At 56.6% G+C, this 27,242-nt stretch overlaps 1 protein-coding gene across 1 annotated transcript in view; it reads right to left on the reverse strand.

Moving 5' to 3' along the window:
- Positions 1 to 346: 346 nt before the first annotated feature.
- LOC104045627 (neuroblast differentiation-associated protein AHNAK) overlaps positions 347 to 27,242 on the reverse strand; it is a 57,294-nt gene continuing 30,398 nt past the window's right edge. Inside the window, exons 6-7 of the mRNA XM_009505627.2 lie at positions 27,003 to 27,184; positions 347 to 26,221 (exon numbers count right to left, since the gene is read on the reverse strand). Coding sequence (XP_009503922.2) covers positions 1,340 to 26,221; positions 27,003 to 27,184 — 25,064 coding nt within the window. The 3' untranslated portion in view covers positions 347 to 1,339. The remainder of the gene's footprint in view (positions 26,222 to 27,002; positions 27,185 to 27,242) is intronic.

Here is a 27,242-nt window from a genome sequence, read left to right on the forward strand (position 1 = left end):
AGAACATCATAAGCTACAGACGGTTAGACAACCAAGCACACTTCCTTTGCAAGCTGGTTTCTAAATGTTTTGCTCTGTCTGCTTTCTGTACTAAGTAGAATATGGAGAAAGGAAATACAGGATGAGAAAACTAATATAGTGAAGCATGTCCACACATGCAAATCCATAAAACTAGGGATTGTAATGAGTGAAAAGTCTCCATTACCACCATTTTCAGAAACTGTGCTGTCATTAAGCAGCCACTTCAGCAGATAGTGGGGTATACTCAAACCTTTTGCAAATTTAAGCTGGGATTTTCAGAATCAAACCATGCTAACAGCACTATCAGTAACTCAGGCTACTCGAGTTATTATTCATATGGTGAGTTTATTGTGAATTAAGAATATAGACAGTGTTTTAATGATACATGTGAAGGCTGTCACATATGCACTCAGGTTTTCATTGTGCACTTGAGAAGCATTAATATAAACAAAGAGACAAACAATTATATACATCTCCTTTCCCAGAAAATCTCTGAAGCAATTCCACCAGTGTGGCAGATCATTCTCTACATTTAACTATCCAGTAAATATATACATTAAAATGTATTTGTCCACATTTTAGTAATTATTCTTTGTCAGCATGTTTTAATTTGGTATCCTAAAAATGTGAATTAGTTATATGGTTTTGTTCTTTAATTTATTCTGTTGGTTTTCTTTTTTTAATTTTTTAAGGCTAAATATGACCCACCACAATAATCAAAAAATGGGAAGAGAGGAAGAGGTAAAGCATTAGTCTCTCTACACTAGTATCTTGTTTTTATGTTGCATTTTAAAATGTTTTGTGGAATATACGTATTACCTTAGCTGAAGTAAAGAATAGTATTTTAATAAGAAAGCAAAAGTAGGTCAGAAAGGTCAAAAATCTAAACAGGTAAGTATAGTTCTCATAGTACTAGTTTATACTCCATTCTGGAAATAATCTATAATCTAGACATAATCAGTGTGGTTTTGAGAAGCTTATTTACCAAGTCCTTTTGCTATAATTGAGCCTTTCAGTGGTTTACTTTCATGGTTCAGGTATCATTTCAGATTTTGCTAAGACTATGGGCTCTTTTGTACCTGTAGTAATTGTTGCCTTTGGGGAAGATTTGAAAAAAAAAAACCACAGTATTTTTATTAGTGTGCAGTATAGCATATCCCTGCACTTGAAAATTTAAATGTGGTAAATTCTCTTCAACTGTTTTCATGAATATCAGCCTTGGGTTTTGTTTAGTTTTCAATTACTAGAAAATTGAGAAAACACTCTTCTGTACATGTAGATTATTTTATTTTCATTGAGGGTTCAGAAAAGACAATCTTCATTTGGTTGTATCTCCAGGAATATTAGACTGGCTCTCTTTTCCTTCTTCCAACAAGATTAGTTCAGTTCTTGCTGAAGATGTCACAATAGTTCGAGAAACGGGAACATTAGATGAGGCCCCATCAATTTCAGCTTTTTCACTCTCTGTTGTTTCTTTAGGTGATAAGCTTTCTTGTGCATCAAAAAACACATCAGGTTTATCTGATGGGCTGTCTTCATCTGAGATTCTTTCCTCTTTATGATCCAACTCTTCTTTGTCAAGAGTTTTAGCCTTTTTGGAAGGAGATGTGAAACCAAGCTTGGGAAATCTAAACCATCCAGTTTTTTCGGTTTGCTTAGAAGAATCATTATCTGATGTATCAGCAGGTTTCACATCTTCTGGAACTGATTTTTTTACTTCTGTTTTTGAATCTGTTCTTGTTTCATCTCCAGAAGATGAAGAGCCAATACTTGGAAGCCAAAATTTGAATCTCCCAGGAGATCTTTTACTATCGGTCTTTTCTTTTTCATTGGTGATGTCTTTCTCTTCATCTTCTATTGCTTCAGCTACATCCTCATCTTTACAGAGAGGACCTGCAGTTATTCCCTCTGGTGACTTATCAGGAAGACCCTCTTCAAGTTTACTGGAAGGCTTTACTTCAACAGCAAATGTTTTTAACTTTGACAAACTTACTTCTCCACTAGATTCTTCAGTCTCACTGAGTGGTTTGTCAGACAGTTTAAGCTCAGCGCTGTCAGTCCCCTGCGCTGTCACTCCAAAGCTTTCATCAGCACATTTAGGTTTGCTCACTGAGACACCTTCTGTTGAAGATGGCTGCTGGACTAGCACCTCTAAGTTGCTGTGTGATTCAGGCAACTTCACCTTGAGCAGTGAGAACCCCAAAGTAGCAGTTTTGACTTCTGATGAGAGAATCTCTGATTCTTTCAGTATTTCAGTAGTGTAAATCTCACACCTTTCAATAGCAACATGTTCAGGTTCTACTTTCTCACTCACTTCTTGGCCCTCTACATACGACCAATGAATGTCTTGCCCTGCATTTGAAAGGGAGGACTCTATGGTAGCAGTCACCTGTGCTGTTTTAATGTCAGGTTCAGTCAGTGTTAGAATTTTGCTTTTTGCTTTTTGAATACTACCCACTAGAGCCCCTGGTGTTTCTTCATGGATAGCAGAGCTTGCTTGCAGTTGCACTACTTCAAAGTCAGTACTAGATCCTTTTGGACCTGCTACCACTTTTGACACTGAAACATCAGCATCAGTTGGGAGAGCTTTGAAAGCAAATCTTGGTATTTTTAGTTTGGGAATTTTTATATTTACTTCTGGGCCACCTTGTGATCTGTCCACTGTTTCCACTGTTATTCTGGCAGATGCTTCCATATGATCTAGAGCTGGACTTTCCTGGCCAATAGATTCTTCTGGTTTTTGAAACTGCATCTCTGCTGTGTCTATTTCAGTTTTAAATACTGAATCAGCTTCTGATTTTGGCAAATTTATATCATCTTCAAAACCCTTCACTTCTGAATGCAACAATCCAAACTCTGGAATCTTAAACTTGTATGTTTTAATTTTACTTGTTTCTGCTCTGTCTTCTACTTGCACTTCGACTCCTGCAGACATGTCCTTTTCAACACTTTTCACTTGAAATTTCATTTCAGGATCTACTCTGGCAATTTTAACATCCATCTTTACTCCTGGAACTTCTACCTTTACATCTTCCAGCTTAGCTGTAACATAAACACCATCTTCTGAGCCCTCTGTTGTAGACCATTCACACGTAGCCCTTTCTAATTTTCTTTCTTCACTGTCTTTTCCTATAATTTTCATCCCACCCCTTATCTTTCCTTTTTTAATTACTGCCTCTTGATTTTGAATATCTAGCTCTTCCTTTGGAAGGCTAACATCTGTTTTCTTCTCTGTTGCATCCCGAATAATTTCAGCTGATGATGGTTTACATCCTACTCCTGAAGTCTCTAACTTAGTGGAGATTTCTACCTTTGGGACTTCCATATCCTGTGATTTGACTTTATGCTCTTGAAGAGTCAGAGCACAGGTAGGAAACCTATTTGTTAAACTGTTGTCTTCGTCAATTTCTGAAGCACTTAGATACGATTTAGACAATTCTGCTGAAGACACTATGAATTCTGAAGTATGCATTTTTTGTCCTTCAGCACTGCGCTTAACTACATCTGCATAAGTTTCAGTTTTTGGAATATTCACTCTACTATCTGTTCTTTCTGTGGATAATGAAATATCTCTTTCCATCTTTGACAAGCTAACATCAGAACTCTTCACAGAATCTCCTAATTTTGGAATCCCTTCTTTTCCAATAGTAATTTCAGCAACTGCAGGTGGTAATGAGACGGTATTTTCAGGAATACATGTTTCAGTTTGTACTCTGGCAGAGGCAATGCTTGCCTGAGCTTTTTCCATACTTCTTTCAGTATCAGCATCACCTTTTTTTTCCTTTAAGGATGTCCTGCCAAATGCAGGTATTCTGAATTTTGGCATTTTAAACCATCCTTGATGTTCTTCAGTCTGAACTTCAGCTTTTATCTGATGTTCTTCTTTTAATTTGATTTCTTTCTCCTCAAGGCTCTCAATAGCTTCCTCTGTAATTTGTTTAGACACTGACTGGGGGCTTATGTCTACCTTTGGAGCTTCAATGCCAGCTGTCAGAACATGCAGTGTTTTTACCTTACAAACTCCATGTTCTGACATATCAGATGTAAGTTCTGATGCTGGAAGTCCCACAGCACTGTCAGCAATTTCGTTTGTCAATTTTAGCTGGGGGAGCTCAGCTTCTGTTTTTGGAGAGCTAATCTCTGCCTCTGGGCCCTTCTCTTTTGCTAGGGAGATTCCAAACTTTGGCTTCTGGAATTTGGGCATTTTAATCTTCCCTTCAGGACCTTCCAATTTCATCTTTCTTCCACCCACAACTGATGATCTTTCTGTTACTATTTCAGGGCTCCTCAGTTCAACTGAAGCTTCTCCTCTGGGGAACTTCATACCTGTTTTTTGAATGGTATCTTCATCAGTATAACTTGATTTTAGGACAACCTGTGTAAAACTCTCCTCTGAGGGAGGCAGAGCAGCATCAACCTTTGCTGAGCTGACTCCCATTTCAGTTTTGGAGGCTCCACTTTCTATTGTGGAAAACTCCAGACTGGGGGTCTTAACATCAGCCAGTTTTATGCTTATTTGTGACCCTTCTTCTGTCCTTTCGGAATGACTTTTTTCTATATCTGGTATCTGTATTGAATCATCACCCTCTCTTTCTGTTTTAGGAATAGTAGCATCAGCTTCAACTTTTGGTGAATGAGTCTGAGATTTGGGAACCTTGATCTTAGAGAGTGAAATTTTAGGCATGACAAATTGAGGTTTTTTAACTGGACTTTTTTGTTCAACTTTTCCTGCAGATATTTCCAGATCAAGGTCTGGCCCAGTACCTTGGTCATCACTTGCAGTTCCTTTCACTTCTGTGTCTATTCTGCTTGACATCACAGCATGTTTATGATCTTCCAAAGTTGCTCCAGAATCTGGTTTAACACTTGCTTCCTTCTTTGGTGACCAACTGAAGGATGGAAGTTTGAATTTTGGTATTTTGAAATGTCCTTCTTTCTCTTCTCCATCTCCATCTTGCTTTATCTCCCCTTTGATTCTTAGTGCTGCATCTGAATCCTGAATATCACGGTCTGTTTTTAGAATAGAAATATCAGTTGATGGGAGGTGAACATCAGTCTCTGATGCCTTAATGTCAGCTCTGGTCATTTTGACTTTAGGGCTGTAAGTTTCTGTTCCTGTACCACATTCCACCTCCAAATTTGGTGCTTCAACAGCAATATCACCTATTTCTACCATTGATTTCAGTTGGGGAACCTTGACTTCTGATTTGGATTGGCTGACTTCCTTTTCTGTCCCTTTCCCTTTAGAATGTGCAATTCCAGGTTTTGGCATCTGGAATTTAGACATTTTTGGTTTCCCTTCAGGACCTTCAATTTTTAATTGTACATCACCCTCAGGGGTAGGAAATGTTAATTCAGATTCTGTGTCTCCACATAAAGTAGACAAAGTGGATTCTTCCAGATGTCCCTCAACTTCAGAAGGAGCAATAGCTTCTTTCTTTGGTGACCAACTAAATGAAGGCAATTTGAATTTTGATGTTTTAAATTTGTTTTCTTTCTCCTCAGTGACCTTCTCTCCTGAAACTACTTCCTGTTCTGCCTTGCACTCTAAATCTGGGCCATGGATTTCCACTTCTAATTTTGGCATGGTAACTTCCATTGATGGGAGACTGACATCCAACATTTGTGAATCCAGAACAACTTCAGGTGAAGGCTTGTGCATCTTTACACTTAACTCGCCATCAGAGATCTCTGTTGGTTTTTCAATAGCAGTATCAGTCATATCAGATGTTATCCTTCCCTTGGAAATTTCAGATTCCACATTGGAGCCAGCCTCACTTTCTGATAGTTTTCCCTTAGACCAAGAAATTCCAAATTTTGGTTTTCGGAATTTAGGAATTTTAACTGTAAACTCTGTGTCACCCACATATATTTCAGCAGCTGGTGTTTTCCCTACTGGCTTCACGCTTCCTTCCTCCAAAGAAACATCTTCATTTAAAATTTCAAAATCTGTTACTGAAAGATTCTCATCAGCAACACATGGTATTTTTGATTCAGATTCTGCTAGATGCATTTCATATTTAGTAAGAGTAATATCCCCTTTTGGTAATTGGGAATCCTGTTCAATATTAGAACAACCAATATCAACTTTGAAGAAACCCAAGTTAGGGATTCTCATTTTAATATTTTTAGAGACACTATCTCCTCTACTGTCAAGAAGTTTAGATCCGACACTGCCTGAAAGAACATCAGGAGTTTCCTCTGTTACAACATAACAAAGACCTTCTGAAAAAGAAGGTTGAACTCCAGACTTACCCTGTGGCAGAGGTTTAGAACTTTTAGAAAGGGAAACCTTAGGAATTCGAAAAAGAGAACTTTTACCTTTACCCACCTCATCCTCTTTAACAGAGGAGGATTCTGTAACAACATCAAAAGCAGGCACCCGGATGTCGGCCGCGGGCAGGGTCACGTCGACTTCGGCGGCTCCCGAGGGCACCGTCACTTGGGGCTCCTTGAGGCTGACGTCCACATCAGCGGCCACGGTGCCCTTGGCCTCTCTGCTGCTGGACCAGCCAAAGGAAGGCATGCCGAACTTGGGCATCTTGAACTTGCCGTCCTTGGTCTTCGCGGCCTCCTTCTCTGGGGCCTTTGCTTCCCCTTCGAGGGCGAGGGCCGCCTCGGGCGCCTGCAGGTCGACGCTGGCCTTTGGAAGGGTGACGTCGACGGACGGGAGGCTGATGTCCACCTTGGGAGCCTTGATGTCAGCTTTGGGCATTTTGAGGGAGGGCTTCTCCACCTTCCAGCCGGCCCCTTCGGTTTTGGCGCCGGGGACGTCGGCTTTGAGGCCCAGCGCGGGGCCCTCCCCTGCGGCCGTCACCGTGGCGGAGGGCAGGTCGACCTCTGCGGTGGGCAGGCTGACCTCCCCTTCCACCCCTTCCGCCTTGGGAGGCGACACTCCGAATTTGGGCTTGTCGAACTTGGGCATCTTAAACTTCCCTTTCAGGCCCGCGGCTTCCAGCTCGGCTCCATCAAGCGAGCCTTCGGCAGAGGGCGCTTTGAGGTCTATCTCGGGGGCCTGGAGCTCGAGGGAGCCTTCGACGGAGGGCAGCTTGATGTCGGGGGCCGCGATGCTGAGGGCGCCGGCGCCCGCCTTGAGGTCTGCTTCTGGGAGGCTGGCGTCGGCTTTGTGCAGGCTGACGTCTGCGTCCAGTTTGGGAGCCTTGACGGTCGGCTTGGAGAAGACCACGCTGGGCACCTTGACTTTCGGCATGTGTATTTTCATGCCACCGCCCTCGACTTTGCCGGCAGCCACCTCCAGGCCGCCTTCGGCGTCGGGACCCTGCAGGGCGACTTCGCCCTCCTGGACTTCGGCCTGGGCTTTGGGCAGCGAGACCTCCGCCTTTGGCAGGCTGACCTGCACGTGGGGAGCTTTGACTTTGGGCAGCTTGACGCTGGGCATCTTGACGTCGGGCATCTTGAATCGACCTTTCTCGCCGTCTCCTCCGGCGGCCGCCTCGACGGTCAGCTCCACGCCGGGTGCTTGGATGTCGGCCGCGGGCAGGGTCACGTCGACTTCGGCGGCTCCCGAGGGCACCGTCACTTGGGGCTCCTTGAGGCTGACGTCCACATCAGCAGCCACGGTGCCCTTGGCCTCTCTGCTGCTGGACCAGCCAAAGGAAGGCATGCCGAACTTGGGCATCTTGAACTTGCCGTCCTTGGTCTTCGCGGCCTCCTTCTCTGGGGCCTTTGCTTCCCCTTCGAGGGCGAGGGCCGCCTCGGGCGCCTGCAGGTTGACGCTAGCCTTTGGAAGGGTGACGTCGACGGACGGGAGGCTGATGTCCACCTTGGGAGCCTTGATGTCAGCTTTGGGCATTTTGAGGGAGGGCTTCTCCACCTTCCAGCCGGCCCCTTCGGTTTTGGCGCCGGGGACGTCAGCTTTGAGGCCCAGCGCGGGGCCCTCCCCTGCGGCCGTCACCGTGGCGGAGGGCAGGTCGACCTCTGCGGTGGGCAGGCTGACCTCCCCTTCCACCCCTTCCGCCTTGGGAGGCGACACTCCGAATTTGGGCTTGTCGAACTTGGGCATCTTAAACTTCCCTTTCAGGCCCGCAGCTTCCAGCTCGGCTCCATCAAGCGAACCTTCGGCAGAGGGCGCTTTGAGGTCTATCTCGGGGGCCTGGAGCTCGAGGGAGCCTTCGGCGGAGGGCAGCTTGATGTCGGGGGCCGCGATGCTGAGGGCGCCGGCGCCCGCCTTGAGGTCTGCTTCTGGGAGGCTGGCGTCGGCTTTGTGCAGGCTGACGTCTGCGTCCAGTTTGGGAGCCTTGACGGTCGGCTTGGAGAAGACCACGCTGGGCACCTTGACTTTCGGCATGTGTATTTTCATGCCACCGCCCTCGACTTTGCCGGCAGCCACCTCCAGGCCGCCTTCGGCGTCGGGACCCTGCAGGGCGACTTCGCCCTCCTGGACTTCGGCCTGGGCTTTGGGCAGCGAGACCTCCGCCTTTGGCAGGCTGACCTGCACGTGGGGAGCTTTGACTTTGGGCAGCTTGACGCTGGGCATCTTGACGTCGGGCATCTTGAATCGACCTTTCTCGCCGTCTCCTCCGGCGGCCGCCTCGACGGTCAGCTCCACGCCGGGCGCTTGGATGTCGGCCGCGGGCAGGGTCACGTCGACTTCGGCGGCTCCCGAGGGCACCGTCACTTGGGGCTCCTTGAGGCTGACGTCCACATCAGCGGCCACAGTGCCCTTGGCCTCTCTGCTGCTGGACCAGCCAAAGGAAGGCATGCCGAACTTGGGCATCTTGAACTTGCCGTCCTTGGTCTTCGCGGCCTCCTTCTCTGGGGCCTTTGCTTCCCCTTCGAGGGCGAGGGCCGCCTCGGGCGCCTGCAGGTCGACGCTGGCCTTTGGAAGGGTGACGTCGACGGACGGGAGGCTGATGTCCACCTTGGGAGCCTTGATGTCAGCTTTGGGCATTTTGAGGGAGGGCTTCTCCACCTTCCAGCCGGCCCCTTCGGTTTTGGCGCCGGGGACGTCGGCTTTGAGGCCCAGCGCGGGGCCCTCCCCTGCGGCCGTCACCGTGGCGGAGGGCAGGTCGACCTCTGCGGTGGGCAGGCTGACCTCCCCTTCCACCCCTTCCGCCTTGGGAGGCGACACTCCGAATTTGGGCTTGTCGAACTTGGGCATCTTAAACTTCCCTTTCAGGCCCGCGGCTTCCAGCTCGGCTCCATCAAGCGAGCCTTCGGCAGAGGGCGCTTTGAGGTCTATCTCGGGGGCCTGGAGCTCGAGGGAGCCTTCGGCGGAGGGCAGCTTGATGTCGGGGGCCGCGATGCTGAGGGCGCCGGCGCCCGCCTTGAGGTCTGCTTCTGGGAGGCTGGCGTCGGCTTTGTGCAGGCTGACGTCTGCGTCCAGTTTGGGAGCCTTGACGGTCGGCTTGGAGAAGACCACGCTGGGCACCTTGACTTTCGGCATGCGTATTTTCATGCCACCGCCCTCGACTTTGCCGGCAGCCACCTCCAGGCCGCCTTCGGCGTCGGGACCCTGCAGGGCGACTTCGCCCTCCTGGACTTCGGCCTGGGCTTTGGGCAGCGAGACCTCTGCCTTTGGCAGGCTGACCTGCACGTGGGGAGCTTTGACTTTGGGCAGCTTGACGCTGGGCATCTTGACGTCGGGCATCTTGAATCGACCTTTCTCGCCGTCTCCTCCGGCGGCCGCCTCGACGGTCAGCTCCACGCCGGGCGCTTGGATGTCGGCCGCGGGCAGGGTCACGTCGACTTCGGCGGCTCCCGAGGGCACCGTCACTTGGGGCTCCTTGAGGCTGACGTCCACATCAGCGGCCACGGTGCCCTTGGCCTCTCTGCTGCTGGACCAGCCAAAGGAAGGCATGCCGAACTTGGGCATCTTGAACTTGCCGTCCTTGGTCTTCGCGGCCTCCTTCTCTGGGGCCTTTGCTTCCCCTTCGAGGGCGAGGGCCGCCTCGGGTGCCTGCAGGTCGACGCTGGCCTTTGGAAGGGTGACGTCGACGGACGGGAGGCTGATGTCCACCTTGGGAGCCTTGATGTCAGCTTTGGGCATTTTGAGGGAGGGCTTCTCCACCTTCCAGCCGGCCCCTTCGGTTTTGGCGCCGGGGACGTCAGCTTTGAGGCCCAGCGCGGGGCCCTCCCCTGCGGCCGTCACCGTGGCGGAGGGCAGGTCGACCTCTGCGGTGGGCAGGCTGACCTCCCCTTCCACCCCTTCCGCCTTGGGAGGCGACACTCCGAATTTGGGCTTGTCGAACTTGGGCATCTTAAACTTCCCTTTCAGGCCCGCGGCTTCCAGCTCGGCTCCGTCAAGCGAGCCTTCGGCAGAGGGCGCTTTGAGGTCTATCTCGGGGGCCTGGAGCTCGAGGGAGCCTTCGACGGAGGGCAGCTTGATGTCGGGGGCCGCGATGCTGAGGGCGCCGGCGCCCGCCTTGAGGTCTGCTTCTGGGAGGCTGGCGTCGGCTTTGTGCAGGCTGACGTCTGCGTCCAGTTTGGGAGCCTTGACGGTCGGCTTGGAGAAGACCACGCTGGGCACCTTGACTTTCGGCATGTGTATTTTCATGCCACCGCCCTCGACTTTGCCGGCAGCCACCTCCAGGCCGCCTTCGGCGTCGGGACCCTGCAGGGCGACTTCGCCCTCCTGGACTTCGGCCTGGGCTTTGGGCAGCGAGACCTCCGCCTTTGGCAGGCTGACCTGCACGTGGGGAGCTTTGACTTTGGGCAGCTTGACGCTGGGCATCTTGACGTCGGGCATCTTGAATCGACCTTTCTCGCCGTCTCCTCCGGCGGCCGCCTCGACGGTCAGCTCCACGCCGGGCGCTTGGATGTCGGCCGCGGGCAGGGTCACGTCGACTTCGGCGGCTCCCGAGGGCACCGTCACTTGGGGCTCCTTGAGGCTGACGTCCACATCAGCGGCCACAGTGCCCTTGGCCTCTCTGCTGCTGGACCAGCCAAAGGAAGGCATGCCGAACTTGGGCATCTTGAACTTGCCGTCCTTGGTCTTCGCGGCCTCCTTCTCTGGGGCCTTTGCTTCCCCTTCGAGGGCGAGGGCCGCCTCGGGCGCCTGCAGGTCGACGCTGGCCTTTGGAAGGGTGACGTCGACGGACGGGAGGCTGATGTCCACCTTGGGAGCCTTGATGTCAGCTTTGGGCATTTTGAGGGAGGGCTTCTCCACCTTCCAGCCGGCCCCTTCGGTTTTGGCGCCGGGGACGTCGGCTTTGAGGCCCAGCGCGGGGCCCTCCCCTGCGGCCGTCACCGTGGCGGAGGGCAGGTCGACCTCTGCGGTGGGCAGGCTGACCTCCCCTTCCACCCCTTCCGCCTTGGGAGGCGACACTCCGAATTTGGGCTTGTCGAACTTGGGCATCTTAAACTTCCCTTTCAGGCCCGCGGCTTCCAGCTCGGCTCCATCAAGCGAGCCTTCGGCAGAGGGCGCTTTGAGGTCTATCTCGGGGGCCTGGAGCTCGAGGGAGCCTTCGGCGGAGGGCAGCTTGATGTCGGGGGCCGCGATGCTGAGGGCGCCGGCGCCCGCCTTGAGGTCTGCTTCTGGGAGGCTGGCATCGGCTTTGTGCAGGCTGACGTCTGCGTCCAGTTTGGGAGCCTTGACGGTCGGCTTGGAGAAGACCACGCTGGGCACCTTGACTTTCGGCATGTGTATTTTCATGCCACCGCCCTCGACTTTGCCGGCAGCCACCTCCAGGCCGCCTTCGGCGTCGGGACCCTGCAGGGCGACTTCGCCCTCCTGGACTTCGGCCTGGGCTTTGGGCAGCGAGACCTCCGCCTTTGGCAGGCTGACCTGCACGTGGGGAGCTTTGACTTTGGGCAGCTTGACGCTGGGCATCTTGACGTCGGGCATCTTGAATTGACCTTTCTCGCCGTCTCCTCCAGCGGCCGCCTCGACGGTCAGCTCCACGCCGGGTGCTTGGATGTCGGCCGCGGGCAGGGTCACGTCGACTTCGGCGGCTCCCGAGGGCACCGTCACTTGGGGCTCCTTGAGGCTGACGTCCACATCAGCGGCCACGGTGCCCTTGGCCTCTCTGCTGCTGGACCAGCCAAAGGAAGGCATGCCGAACTTGGGCATCTTGAACTTGCCGTCCTTGGTCTTCGCGGCCTCCTTCTCTGGGGCCTTTGCTTCCCCTTCGAGGGCGAGGGCCGCCTCGGGTGCCTGCAGGTCGACGCTGGCCTTTGGAAGGGTGACGTCGACGGACGGGAGGCTGATGTCCACCTTGGGAGCCTTGATGTCAGCTTTGGGCATTTTGAGGGAGGGCTTCTCCACCTTCCAGCCGGCCCCTTCGGTTTTGGCGCCGGGGACGTCGGCTTTGAGGCCCAGCGCGGGGCCCTCCCCTGCGGCCGTCACCGTGGCGGAGGGCAGGTCGACCTCTGCGGTGGGCAGGCTGACCTCCCCTTCCACCCCTTCCGCCTTGGGAGGCGACACTCCGAATTTGGGCTTGTCGAACTTGGGCATCTTAAACTTCCCTTTCAGGCCCGCGGCTTCCAGCTCGGCTCCGTCAAGCGAGCCTTCGGCAGAGGGCGCTTTGAGGTCTATCTCGGGGGCCTGGAGCTCGAGGGAGCCTTCGACGGAGGGCAGCTTGATGTCGGGGGCCGCGATGCTGAGGGCGCCGGCGCCCGCCTTGAGGTCTGCTTCTGGGAGGCTGGCGTCGGCTTTGTGCAGGCTGACGTCTGCGTCCAGTTTGGGAGCCTTGACGGTCGGCTTGGAGAAGACCACGCTGGGCACCTTGACTTTCGGCATGTGTATTTTCATGCCACCGCCCTCGACTTTGCCGGCAGCCACCTCCAGGCCGCCTTCGGCGTCGGGACCCTGCAGGGCGACTTCGCCCTCCTGGACTTCGGCCTGGGCTTTGGGCAGCGAGACCTCCGCCTTTGGCAGGCTGACCTGCACGTGGGGAGCTTTGACTTTGGGCAGCTTGACGCTGGGCATCTTGACGTCGGGCATCTTGAATCGACCTTTCTCGCCGTCTCCTCCGGCGGCCGCCTCGACGGTCAGCTCCACGCCGGGCGCTTGGATGTCGGCCGCGGGCAGGGTCACGTCGACTTCGGCGGCTCCCGAGGGCACCGTCACTTGGGGCTCCTTGAGGCTGACGTCCACATCAGCGGCCACAGTGCCCTTGGCCTCTCTGCTGCTGGACCAGCCAAAGGAAGGCATGCCGAACTTGGGCATCTTGAACTTGCCGTCCTTGGTCTTCGCGGCCTCCTTCTCTGGGGCCTTTGCTTCCCCTTCGAGGGCGAGGGCCGCCTCGGGCGCCTGCAGGTCGACGCTGGCCTTTGGAAGGGTGACGTCGACGGACGGGAGGCTGATGTCCACCTTGGGAGCCTTGATGTCAGCTTTGGGCATTTTGAGGGAGGGCTTCTCCACCTTCCAGCCGGCCCCTTCGGTTTTGGCGCCGGGGACGTCGGCTTTGAGGCCCAGCGCGGGGCCCTCCCCTGCGGCCGTCACCGTGGCGGAGGGCAGGTCGACCTCTGCGGTGGGCAGGCTGACCTCCCCTTCCACCCCTTCCGCCTTGGGAGGCGACACTCCGAATTTGGGCTTGTCGAACTTGGGCATCTTAAACTTCCCTTTCAGGCCCGCGGCTTCCAGCTCGGCTCCATCAAGCGAGCCTTCGGCAGAGGGCGCTTTGAGGTCTATCTCGGGGGCCTGGAGCTCGAGGGAGCCTTCGGCGGAGGGCAGCTTGATGTCGGGGGCCGCGATGCTGAGGGCGCCGGCGCCCGCCTTGAGGTCTGCTTCTGGGAGGCTGGCATCGGCTTTGTGCAGGCTGACGTCTGCGTCCAGTTTGGGAGCCTTGACGGTCGGCTTGGAGAAGACCACGCTGGGCACCTTGACTTTCGGCATGTGTATTTTCATGCCACCGCCCTCGACTTTGCCGGCAGCCACCTCCAGGCCGCCTTCGGCGTCGGGACCCTGCAGGGCGACTTCGCCCTCCTGGACTTCGGCCTGGGCTTTGGGCAGCGAGACCTCCGCCTTTGGCAGGCTGACCTGCACGTGGGGAGCTTTGACTTTGGGCAGCTTGACGCTGGGCATCTTGACGTCGGGCATCTTGAATCGACCTTTCTCGCCGTCTCCTCCAGCGGCCGCCTCGACGGTCAGCTCCACGCCGGGTGCTTGGATGTCGGCCGCGGGCAGGGTCACGTCGACTTCGGCGGCTCCCGAGGGCACCGTCACTTGGGGCTCCTTGAGGCTGACGTCCACATCAGCGGCCACGGTGCCCTTGGCCTCTCTGCTGCTGGACCAGCCAAAGGAAGGCATGCCGAACTTGGGCATCTTGAACTTGCCGTCCTTGGTCTTCGCGGCCTCCTTCTCTGGGGCCTTTGCTTCCCCTTCGAGGGCGAGGGCCGCCTCGGGCGCCTGCAGGTCGACGCTGGCCTTTGGAAGGGTGACGTCGACGGACGGGAGGCTGATGTCCACCTTGGGAGCCTTGATGTCAGCTTTGGGCATTTTGAGGGAGGGCTTCTCCACCTTCCAGCCGGCCCCTTCGGTTTTGGCGCCGGGGACGTCAGCTTTGAGGCCCAGCGCGGGGCCCTCCCCTGCGGCCGTCACCGTGGCGGAGGGCAGGTCGACCTCTGCGGTGGGCAGGCTGACCTCCCCTTCCACCCCTTCCGCCTTGGGAGGCGACACTCCGAATTTGGGCTTGTCGAACTTGGGCATCTTAAACTTCCCTTTCAGGCCCGCGGCTTCCAGCTCGGCTCCGTCAAGCGAGCCTTCGGCAGAGGGCGCTTTGAGGTCTATCTCGGGGGCCTGGAGCTCGAGGGAGCCTTCGACGGAGGGCAGCTTGATGTCGGGGGCCGCGATGCTGAGGGCGCCGGCGCCCGCCTTGAGGTCTGCTTCTGGGAGGCTGGCGTCGGCTTTGTGCAGGCTGACGTCTGCGTCCAGTTTGGGAGCCTTGACGGTCGGCTTGGAGAAGACCACGCTGGGCACCTTGACTTTCGGCATGTGTATTTTCATGCCACCGCCCTCGACTTTGCCGGCAGCCACCTCCAGGCCGCCTTCGGCGTCGGGACCCTGCAGGGCAACTTCGCCCTCCTGGACTTCGGCCTGGGCTTTGGGCAGCGAGACCTCCGCCTTTGGCAGGCTGACCTGCACGTGGGGAGCTTTGACTTTGGGCAGCTTGACGCTGGGCATCTTGACGTCGGGCATCTTGAATCGACCTTTCTCGCCGTCTCCTCCGGCGGCCGCCTCGACGGTCAGCTCCACGCCGGGCGCTTGGATGTCGGCCGCGGGCAGGGTCACGTCGACTTCGGCGGCTCCCGAGGGCACCGTCACTTGGGGCTCCTTGAGGCTGACGTCCACATCAGCGGCCACGGTGCCCTTGGCCTCTCTGCTGCTGGACCAGCCAAAGGAAGGCATGCCGAACTTGGGCATCTTGAACTTGCCGTCCTTGGTCTTCGCGGCCTCCTTCTCTGGGGCCTTTGCTTCCCCTTCGAGGGCGAGGGCCGCCTCGGGCGCCTGCAGGTCGACGCTGGCCTTTGGAAGGGTGACGTCGACGGACGGGAGGCTGATGTCCACCTTGGGAGCCTTGATGTCAGCTTTGGGCATTTTGAGGGAGGGCTTCTCCACCTTCCAGCCGGCCCCTTCGGTTTTGGCGCCGGGGACGTCAGCTTTGAGGCCCAGCGCGGGGCCCTCCCCTGCGGCCGTCACCGTGGCGGAGGGCAGGTCGACCTCTGCGGTGGGCAGGCTGACCTCCCCTTCCACCCCTTCCGCCTTGGGAGGCGACACTCCGAATTTGGGCTTGTCGAACTTGGGCATCTTAAACTTCCCTTTCAGGCCCGCGGCTTCCAGCTCGGCTCCGTCAAGCGAGCCTTCGGCAGAGGGCGCTTTGAGGTCTATCTCGGGGGCCTGGAGCTCGAGGGAGCCTTCGGCGGAGGGCAGCTTGATGTCGGGGGCCGCGATGCTGAGGGCGCCGGCGCCCGCCTTGAGGTCTGCTTCTGGGAGGCTGGCGTCGGCTTTGTGCAGGCTGACGTCTGCGTCCAGTTTGGGAGCCTTGACGGTCGGCTTGGAGAAGACCACGCTGGGCACCTTGACTTTCGGCATGTGTATTTTCATGCCACCGCCCTCGACTTTGCCGGCAGCCACCTCCAGGCCGCCTTCGGCGTCGGGGCCCTGCAGGGCGACTTCGCCCTCCTGGACTTCGGCCTGGGCTTTGGGCAGCGAGACCTCCGCCTTTGGCAGGCTGACCTGCACGTGGGGAGCTTTGACTTTGGGCAGCTTGACGCTGGGCATCTTGACGTCGGGCATCTTGAATCGACCTTTCTCGCCGTCTCCTCCGGCGGCCGCCTCGACGGTCAGCTCCACGCCGGGCGCTTGGATGTCGGCCGCGGGCAGGGTCACGTCGACTTCGGCGGCTCCCGAGGGCACCGTCACTTGGGGCTCCTTGAGGCTGACGTCCACATCAGCGGCCACGGTGCCCTTGGCCTCTCTGCTGCTGGACCAGCCAAAGGAAGGCATGCCGAACTTGGGCATCTTGAACTTGCCGTCCTTGGTCTTCGCGGCCTCCTTCTCTGGGGCCTTTGCTTCCCCTTCGAGGGCGAGGGCCGCCTCGGGCGCCTGCAGGTCGACGCTGGCCTTTGGAAGGGTGACGTCGACGGACGGGAGGCTGATGTCCACCTTGGGAGCCTTGATGTCAGCTTTGGGCATTTTGAGGGAGGGCTTCTCCACCTTCCAGCCGGCCCCTTCGGTTTTGGCGCCGGGGACGTCAGCTTTGAGGCCCAGCGCGGGGCCCTCCCCTGCGGCCGTCACCGTGGCGGAGGGCAGGTCGACCTCTGCGGTGGGCAGGCTGACCTCCCCTTCCACCCCTTCCGCCTTGGGAGGCGACACTCCGAATTTGGGCTTGTCGAACTTGGGCATCTTAAACTTCCCTTTCAGGCCCGCGGCTTCCAGCTCGGCTCCGTCAAGCGAGCCTTCGGCAGAGGGCGCTTTGAGGTCTATCTCGGGGGCCTGGAGCTCGAGGGAGCCTTCGGCGGAGGGCAGCTTGATGTCGGGGGCCGCGATGCTGAGGGCGCCGGCGCCCGCCTTGAGGTCTGCTTCTGGGAGGCTGGCGTCGGCTTTGTGCAGGCTGACGTCTGCGTCCAGTTTGGGAGCCTTGACGGTCGGCTTGGAGAAGACCACGCTGGGCACCTTGACTTTCGGCATGTGTATTTTCATGCCACCGCCCTCGACTTTGCCGGCAGCCACCTCCAGGCCGCCTTCGGCATCGGGGCCCTGCAGGGCGACTTCGCCCTCCTGGACTTCGGCCTGGGCTTTGGGCAGCGAGACCTCCGCCTTTGGCAGGCTGACCTGCACGTGGGGAGCTTTGACTTTGGGCAGCTTGACGCTGGGCATCTTGACGTCGGGCATCTTGAATCGACCTTTCTCGCCGTCTCCTCCGGCGGCCGCCTCGACGGTCAGCTCCACGCCGGGCGCTTGGATGTCGGCCGCGGGCAGGGTCACGTCGACTTCGGCGGCTCCCGAGGGCACCGTCACTTGGGGCTCCTTGAGGCTGACGTCCACATCAGCGGCCACGGTGCCCTTGGCCTCTCTGCTGCTGGACCAGCCAAAGGAAGGCATGCCGAACTTGGGCATCTTGAACTTGCCGTCCTTGGTCTTCGCGGCCTCCTTCTCTGGGGCCTTTGCTTCCCCTTCGAGGGCGAGGGCCGCCTCGGGCGCCTGCAGGTCGACGCTGGCCTTTGGAAGGGTGACGTCGACGGACGGGAGGCTGATGTCCACCTTGGGAGCCTTGATGTCAGCTTTGGGCATTTTGAGGGAGGGCTTCTCCACCTTCCAGCCGGCCCCTTCGGTTTTGGCGCCGGGGACGTCGGCTTTGAGGCCCAGCGCGGGGCCCTCCCCTGCGGCCGTCACCGTGGCGGAGGGCAGGTCGACCTCTGCGGTGGGCAGGCTGACCTCCCCTTCCACCCCTTCCGCCTTGGGAGGCGACACTCCGAATTTGGGCTTGTCGAACTTGGGCATCTTAAACTTCCCTTTCAGGCCCGCGGCTTCCAGCTCGGCTCCATCAAGCGAGCCTTCGGCAGAGGGCGCTTTGAGGTCTATCTTGGGGGCCTGGAGCTCGAGGGAGCCTTCGGCGGAGGGCAGCTTGATGTCGGGGGCCGCGATGCTGAGGGCGCTGGCGCCCGCCTTGAGGTCTGCTTCTGGGAGGCTGGCGTCGGCTTTGTGCAGGCTGACGTCTGCGTCCAGTTTGGGAGCCTTGACGGTCGGCTTGGAGAAGACCACGCTGGGCACCTTGACTTTCGGCATGTGTATTTTCATGCCACCGCCCTCGACTTTGCCGGCAGCCACCTCCAGGCCGCCTTCGGCGTCGGGGCCCTGCAGGGCGACTTCGCCCTCCTGGACTTCGGCCTGGGCTTTGGGCAGCGAGACCTCCGCCTTTGGCAGGCTGACCTGCACGTGGGGAGCTTTGACTTTGGGCAGCTTGACGCTGGGCATCTTGACGTCGGGCATCTTGAATCGACCTTTCTCGCCGTCTCCTCCGGCGGCCGCCTCGACGGTCAGCTCCACGCCGGGCGCTTGGATGTCGGCCGCGGGCAGGGTCACGTCGACTTCGGCGGCTCCCGAGGGCACCGTCACTTGGGGCTCCTTGAGGCTGACGTCCACATCAGCGGCCACGGTGCCCTTGGCCTCTCTGCTGCTGGACCAGCCAAAGGAAGGCATGCCGAACTTGGGCATCTTGAACTTGCCGTCCTTGGTCTTCGCGGCCTCCTTCTCTGGGGCCTTTGCTTCCCCTTCGAGGGCGAGGGCCGCCTCGGGCGCCTGCAGGTCGACGCTGGCCTTTGGAAGGGTGACGTCGACGGACGGGAGGCTGATGTCCACCTTGGGAGCCTTGATGTCAGCTTTGGGCATTTTGAGGGAGGGCTTCTCCACCTTCCAGCCGGCCCCTTCGGTTTTGGCGCCGGGGACGTCGGCTTTGAGGCCCAGCGCGGGGCCCTCCCCTGCGGCCGTCACCGTGGCGGAGGGCAGGTCGACCTCTGCGGTGGGCAGGCTGACCTCCCCTTCCACCCCTTCCGCCTTGGGAGGCGACACTCCGAATTTGGGCTTGTCGAACTTGGGCATCTTAAACTTCCCTTTCAGGCCCGCGGCTTCCAGCTCGGCTCCATCAAGCGAGCCTTCGGCAGAGGGCGCTTTGAGGTCTATCTCGGGGGCCTGGAGCTCGAGGGAGCCTTCGGCGGAGGGCAGCTTGATGTCGGGGGCCGCGATGCTGAGGGCGCCGGCGCCCGCCTTGAGGTCTGCTTCTGGGAGGCTGGCGTCGGCTTTGTGCAGGCTGACGTCTGCGTCCAGTTTGGGAGCCTTGACGGTCGGCTTGGAGAAGACCACGCTGGGCACCTTGACTTTCGGCATGTGTATTTTCATGCCACCGCCCTCGACTTTGCCGGCAGCCACCTCCAGGCCGCCTTCGGCGTCGGGGCCCTGCAGGGCGACTTCGCCCTCCTGGACTTCGGCCTGGGCTTTGGGCAGCGAGACCTCCGCCTTTGGCAGGCTGACCTGCACGTGGGGAGCTTTGACTTTGGGCAGCTTGACGCTGGGCATCTTGACGTCGGGCATCTTGAATCGACCTTTCTCGCCGTCTCCTCCGGCGGCCGCCTCGACGGTCAGCTCCACGCCGGGCGCTTGGATGTCGGCCGCGGGCAGGGTCACGTCGACTTCGGCGGCTCCCGAGGGCACCGTCACTTGGGGCTCCTTGAGGCTGACGTCCACATCAGCGGCCACAGTGCCCTTGGCCTCTCTGCTGCTGGACCAGCCAAAGGAAGGCATGCCGAACTTGGGCATCTTGAACTTGCCGTCCTTGGTCTTCGCGGCCTCCTTCTCTGGGGCCTTTGCTTCCCCTTCGAGGGCGAGGGCCGCCTCGGGCGCCTGCAGGTCGACGCTGGCCTTTGGAAGGGTGACGTCGACGGACGGGAGGCTGATGTCCACCTTGGGAGCCTTGATGTCAGCTTTGGGCATTTTGAGGGAGGGCTTCTCCACCTTCCAGCTGGCCCCTTCGGTTTTGGCGCCGGGGACGTCGGCTTTGAGGCCCAGTGCGGGGCCCTCCCCTGCGGCCGTCGCCGTGGCGGAGGGCAGGTCGACCTCTGCGGTGGGCAGGCTGACCTCCCCTTCCACCCCTTCCGCCTTGGGAGGCGACACTCCGAATTTGGGCTTGTCGAACTTGGGCATCTTAAACTTCCCTTTCAGGCCCGCGGCTTCCAGCTCGGCTCCATCAAGCGAGCCTTCGGCAGAGGGCGCTTTGAGGTCTATCTCGGGGGCCTGGAGCTCGAGGGAGCCTTCGGCGGAGGGCAGCTTGATGTCGGGGGCCGCGATGCTGAGGGCGCCGGCGCCCGCCTTGAGGTCTGCTTCTGGGAGGCTGGCGTCGGCTTTGTGCAGGCTGACGTCTGCGTCCAGTTTGGGAGCCTTGACGGTCGGCTTGGAGAAGACCACGCTGGGCACCTTGACTTTCGGCATGTGTATTTTCATGCCACCGCCCTCGACTTTGCCGGCAGCCACCTCCAGGCCGCCTTCGGCGTCGGGGCCCTGCAGGGCGACTTCGCCCTCCTGGACTTCGGCCTGGGCTTTGGGCAGCGAGACCTCCGCCTTTGGCAGGCTGACCTGCACGTGGGGAGCTTTGACTTTGGGCAGCTTGACGCTGGGCATCTTGACGTCGGGCATCTTGAATCGACCTTTCTCGCCGTCTCCTCCGGCGGCCGCCTCGACGGTCAGCTCCACGCCGGGCGCTTGGATGTCGGCCGCGGGCAGGGTCACGTCGACTTCGGCGGCTCCCGAGGGCACCGTCACTTGGGGCTCCTTGAGGCTGACGTCCACATCAGCGGCCACGGTGCCCTTGGCCTCTCTGCTGCTGGACCAGCCAAAGGAAGGCATGCCGAACTTGGGCATCTTGAACTTGCCGTCCTTGGTCTTCGCGGCCTCCTTCTCTGGGGCCTTTGCTTCCCCTTCGAGGGCGAGGGCCGCCTCGGGCGCCTGCAGGTCGACGCTGGCCTTTGGAAGGGTGACGTCGACGGACGGGAGGCTGATGTCCACCTTGGGAGCCTTGATGTCAGCTTTGGGCATTTTGAGGGAGGGCTTCTCCACCTTCCAGCCGGCCCCTTCGGTTTTGGCGCCGGGGACGTCGGCTTTGAGGCCCAGCGCGGGGCCCTCCCCTGCGGCCGTCACCGTGGCGGAGGGCAGGTCGACCTCTGCGGTGGGCAGGCTGACCTCCCCTTCCACCCCTTCCGCCTTGGGAGGCGACACTCCGAATTTGGGCTTGTCGAACTTGGGCATCTTAAACTTCCCTTTCAGGCCCGCGGCTTCCAGCTCGGCTCCATCAAGCGAGCCTTCGGCAGAGGGCGCTTTGAGGTCTATCTCGGGGGCCTGGAGCTCGAGGGAGCCTTCGGCGGAGGGCAGCTTGATGTCGGGGGCCGCGATGCTGAGGGCGCCGGCGCCCGCCTTGAGGTCTGCTTCTGGGAGGCTGGCGTCGGCTTTGTGCAGGCTGACGTCTGCGTCCAGTTTGGGAGCCTTGACGGTCGGCTTGGAGAAGACCACGCTGGGCACCTTGACTTTCGGCATGTGTATTTTCATGCCACCGCCCTCGACTTTGCCGGCAGCCACCTCCAGGCCGCCTTCGGCGTCGGGACCCTGCAGGGCGACTTCGCCCTCCTGGACTTCGGCCTGGGCTTTGGGCAGCGAGACCTCCGCCTTTGGCAGGCTGACCTGCACGTGGGGAGCTTTGACTTTGGGCAGCTTGACGCTGGGCATCTTGACGTCGGGCATCTTGAATCGACCTTTCTCGCCGTCTCCTCCGGCGGCCGCCTCGACGGTCAGCTCCACGCCGGGCGCTTGGATGTCGGCCGCGGGCAGGGTCACGTCGACTTCGGCGGCTCCCGAGGGCACCGTCACTTGGGGCTCCTTGAGGCTGACGTCCACATCAGCGGCCACGGTGCCCTTGGCCTCTCTGCTGCTGGACCAGCCAAAGGAAGGCATGCCGAACTTGGGCATCTTGAACTTGCCGTCCTTGGTCTTCGCGGCCTCCTTCTCTGGGGCCTTTGCTTCCCCTTCGAGGGCGAGGGCCGCCTCGGGTGCCTGCAGGTCGACGCTGGCCTTTGGAAGGGTGACGTCGACGGACGGGAGGCTGATGTCCACCTTGGGAGCCTTGATGTCAGCTTTGGGCATTTTGAGGGAGGGCTTCTCCACCTTCCAGCCGGCCCCTTCGGTTTTGGCGCCGGGGACGTCAGCTTTGAGGCCCAGCGCGGGGCCCTCCCCTGCGGCCGTCACCGTGGCGGAGGGCAGGTCGACCTCTGCGGTGGGCAGGCTGACCTCCCCTTCCACCCCTTCCGCCTTGGGAGGCGACACTCCGAATTTGGGCTTGTCGAACTTGGGCATCTTAAACTTCCCTTTCAGGCCCGCGGCTTCCAGCTCGGCTCCATCAAGCGAGCCTTCGGCAGAGGGCGCTTTGAGGTCTATCTCGGGGGCCTGGAGCTCGAGGGAGCCTTCGGCGGGGGGCAGCTTGATGTCGGGGGCCGCGATGCTGAGGGCGCCGGCGCCCGCCTTGAGGTCTGCTTCTGGGAGGCTGGCGTCGGCTTTGTGCAGGCTGACGTCTGCGTCCAGTTTGGGAGCCTTGACGGTCGGCTTGGAGAAGACCACGCTGGGCACCTTGACTTTCGGCATGTGTATTTTCATGCCACCGCCCTCGACTTTGCCGGCAGCCACCTCCAGGCCGCCTTCGGCGTCGGGACCCTGCAGGGCGACTTCGCCCTCCTGGACTTCGGCCTGGGCTTTGGGCAGCGAGACCTCCGCCTTTGGCAGGCTGACCTGCACGTGGGGAGCTTTGACTTTGGGCAGCTTGACGCTGGGCATCTTGACGTCGGGCATCTTGAATCGACCTTTCTCGCCGTCTCCTCCAGCGGCCGCCTCGACGGTCAGCTCCACGCCGGGCGCTTGGATGTCGGCCGCGGGCGGGGTCACGTCGACTTCGGCGGCTCCCGAGGGCACCGTCACTTGGGGCTCCTTGAGGCTGACGTCCACATCAGCGGCCACGGTGCCCTTGGCCTCTCTGCTGCTGGACCAGCCAAAGGAAGGCATGCCGAACTTGGGCATCTTGAACTTGCCGTCCTTGGTCTTCGCGGCCTCCTTCTCTGGGGCCTTTGCTTCCCCTTCGAGGGCGAGGGCCGCCTCGGGCGCCTGCAGGTCGACGCTGGCCTTTGGAAGGGTGACGTCGACGGACGGGAGGCTGATGTCCACCTTGGGAGCCTTGATGTCAGCTTTGGGCATTTTGAGGGAGGGCTTCTCCACCTTCCAGCCGGCCCCTTCGGTTTTGGCGCCGGGGACGTCAGCTTTGAGGCCCAGCGCGGGGCCCTCCCCTGCGGCCGTCACCGTGGCGGAGGGCAGGTCGACCTCTGCGGTGGGCAGGCTGACCTCCCCTTCCACCCCTTCCGCCTTGGGAGGCGACACTCCGAATTTGGGCTTGTCGAACTTGGGCATCTTAAACTTCCCTTTCAGGCCCGCGGCTTCCAGCTCGGCTCCATCAAGCGAGCCTTCGGCAGAGGGCGCTTTGAGGTCTATCTCGGGGGCCTGGAGCTCGAGGGAGCCTTCGGCGGGGGGCAGCTTGATGTCGGGGGCCGCGATGCTGAGGGCGCCGGCGCCCGCCTTGAGGTCTGCTTCTGGGAGGCTGGCGTCGGCTTTGTGCAGGCTGACGTCTGCGTCCAGTTTGGGAGCCTTGACGGTCGGCTTGGAGAAGACCACGCTGGGCACCTTGACTTTCGGCATGTGTATTTTCATGCCACCGCCCTCGACTTTGCCGGCAGCCACCTCCAGGCCGCCTTCGGCGTCGGGGCCCTGCAGGGCGACTTCGCCCTCCTGGACTTCGGCCTGGGCTTTGGGCAGCGAGACCTCCGCCTTTGGCAGGCTGACCTGCACGTGGGGAGCTTTGACTTTGGGCAGCTTGACGCTGGGCATCTTGACGTCGGGCATCTTGAATCGACCTTTCTCGCCGTCTCCTCCGGCGGCCGCCTCGACGGTCAGCTCCACGCCGGGCGCTTGGATGTCGGCCGCGGGCAGGGTCACGTCGACTTCGGCGGCTCCCGAGGGCACCGTCACTTGGGGCTCCTTGAGGCTGACGTCCACATCAGCGGCCACGGTGCCCTTGGCCTCTCTGCTGCTGGACCAGCCAAAGGAAGGCATGCCGAACTTGGGCATCTTGAACTTGCCGTCCTTGGTCTTCGCGGCCTCCTTCTCTGGGGCCTTTGCTTCCCCTTCGAGGGCGAGGGCCGCCTCGGGCGCCTGCAGGTCGACGCTGGCCTTTGGAAGGGTGACGTCGACGGACGGGAGGCTGATGTCCACCTTGGGAGCCTTGATGTCAGCTTTGGGCATTTTGAGGGAGGGCTTCTCCACCTTCCAGCCGGCCCCTTCGGTTTTGGCGCTGGGGACGTCAGCTTTGAGGCCCAGCGCGGGGCCCTCCCCTGCGGCCGTCACCGTGGCGGAGGGCAGGTCGACCTCTGCGGTGGGCAGGCTGACCTCCCCTTCCACCCCTTCCGCCTTGGGAGGCGACACTCCGAATTTGGGCTTGTCGAACTTGGGCATCTTAAACTTCCCTTTCAGGCCCGCGGCTTCCAGCTCGGCTCCGTCAAGCGAGCCTTCGGCAGAGGGCGCTTTGAGGTCTATCTCGGGGGCCTGGAGCTCGAGGGAGCCTTCGACGGAGGGCAGCTTGATGTCGGGGGCCGCGATGCTGAGGGCGCTGCTACCTGTGTCATCTATTTTTACTTTTGAGAACTCATTTTCCCTTTCACCAGTTGCAATATTAATTTCCTTTGATGCGGTCATCTTTTCTCTTGCATCTCTGTCTAGGAACTGTATTCTTCCTTCTCGGTCGCTTACCGGCATTTCAGTTTGCCCTGTCTCGTCCTTTGTGGTTGCCCAGGTAAAGGTTGGTAATTTAAACTTTGGCAGTCTAAATTTTCCTTCTTTTCCCTCTATATCCTTTTCTCCTGTCTTAATACCAACGCCTACCTTCAAGGTTTTGTCACTTGTGGGCATTCCATCTTCTTCTGTCTCTGCTTTTTTTACAGTTTCTACTGATTCAGCTGTGCTTTCTTCTCCTGTTATTTTCACATCAGTTTTAGGTGTTTTGGCCATTTTGAATGATGGCATTTGCATTTTCCAAGTAGATACTTCTGATTCTGCATCTGACGTGTGAGGTTTCACATCCAAATTCCTGACGTCCTTTGAACTTGTATCAGCTGTTTTTTCTGGTACTGAAGGTGGAATATCACTTCCCAGTTTGGTGTTTTCAGTCCCTGTCTCTTTTCTTTTGGGCATTGAAATCCCAAATTTTGTTTTTTGAATTGTTAATATTTGTGTGTCGTCTTTTGCTTGTTTTTCTCCTGTTTCCAGTGTGTCAGATGTTGTGTGTAATTCTGCTTTAGCGGTGCCTATTTCTAGACCTTTTACCTGTATAGATCCTTGCACTGTGGGACCCACCATGTCTATTTTAATTCCTGTTTCTCTTTCTGTTTTAACTGCTGTTCCTTTCTGTTTCTTTTTTCGGGATTTTGATGAGGCTTGTGTTGTTTGTTTAATTGGGCTTTCTTTCAGATCAGGCGTTTCTAAACCGGGCTTTGCTATCTGTGTTGTTATAGCTGGTACTTCAGGTACAGTAAATTTTGATGTTGATTCCTTGTCTTTTTCTTTTTTGATGCTTATTTCAACTTCAGGGCATTTTTTAACATGAGATGGAATGCCATTTTTCATATCTTTTAAGTCTTTTGTTAAAGTTTCGTGTACCTCCCCTGTTTTAATTTCATAGGCAGGAGATGTGGTATATTCAACAGTCAGTATTTCGGGGGGTTCCAGGCTGGTATCTTCTTTATGTACTTTTTCTCTTTCAGATAACAGTGTTGTTTTTATTTCTTTTTTTTGCTTGTCTTGCGTTTCTGGTTTGGGTCTGTGCATTTTGAATCCAATGCTAGGGAACTTCAGTTTCTTTTGGCTTCCTTTCTTTTCTTTGATACGGACATCTTGTTGAAATTGAGACTCTGTGTCTGTGCTTGTAGGGGAAATATCCTGTATAGCAGACTCATATGCATCTGATGTACTATGAGATCTTCTGTGCCCCAGTATTTTTTTGTTTTTAATTGACTGGAATTTTGGCCATGATAATCTATCTTTTTTAGGTCTCTTGCTTCTTCCTACCCTTTGGCTTACAATTAATGTTTCCCTGTCTTCTTCTGAAATAGCTTTTCCTGAAACATGCAATGTTTCTTCAGGAATGCTCTCACTGAGTTCTTTTTCCTGAAAGAACAAATAGTAGTCAGAAGATTAAAAGTAAACTGAATATAGCAGCAACAGAAAATAAAATACATGCTATAAAATATGTGGGAAAATGTGCTTTTTATTCACAGTATCTACTTGTTATATAAAAAAATTCCTGAAATTGCTTTATATAATTCAGGCAGAAATTACACAAAACAAATCGATTATATGACTATAGTATGTGGGTTTCAAAAGATTCATGTTCTTTGCAAAACTTTACACTAAATAGGGTTTTCTATATGTATGTCTCTCTATGTCTGTACAAATATATATAATATTTATATATTTATATATGATGAGAAAAATTATTTTGAATGTGATGGAGACCTGTGAACAGATCTTGGAGATGTCAGTGATAAAACATGTATTTTAAAGAGAAAATTTCATTTATGATATTTTGAGAAAAATATTTACTGATATTTCACTTTTTGGAAAACATTGAATATAAATATTACAGAGCTTATCTGAGCCTGTTCTATCAGTGGACACTGAACAACAGAAAAAGTGCTGACTCACTGAAGAATGTTTTCTTACACTAACACAAGATCGTGGCTTTATCCAAAATCCATAGTCTTGCCCAGGATATTTATAAAGCTGCAAATATTCTTTGGGAATTTTTTCTTCTCATGAGTATTCATGCTAGTAAGTTTAAATACATGCATAAGTCTTAAGAAGACACAAGTGTGTATTTTCTTGTCTATTTCCACACAGCACATTACTACAATCTTATTCAAACTTTGTAAACTCTTCAAATATCTACCTGGCTTAATCTTTCCTTTTTATACTGGGCTGCAGAGTGAATGTGTTCTAGCTCTTCTTTCCCAGCAATTTTTCTTTTGAGACTGAACTGGACTCTGTATGGTTCGGCATATTGGAGAATCTTGAGTGCATCTTCATATTTGATATTATCAAAAAATATTGTGGCACTTAGCAGCTGATCACCTGCAAGAGAAATCAGACATCATTTTATTTAGTTTGTGCTTTCTTGCAGTTTTTCAAA

The sequence above is a fragment of the Phalacrocorax carbo genome, chromosome 9, assembly GCF_963921805.1.
Source record: "Phalacrocorax carbo chromosome 9, bPhaCar2.1, whole genome shotgun sequence".
Classification (NCBI taxonomy): Eukaryota; Metazoa; Chordata; class Aves; order Suliformes; family Phalacrocoracidae; genus Phalacrocorax; species Phalacrocorax carbo.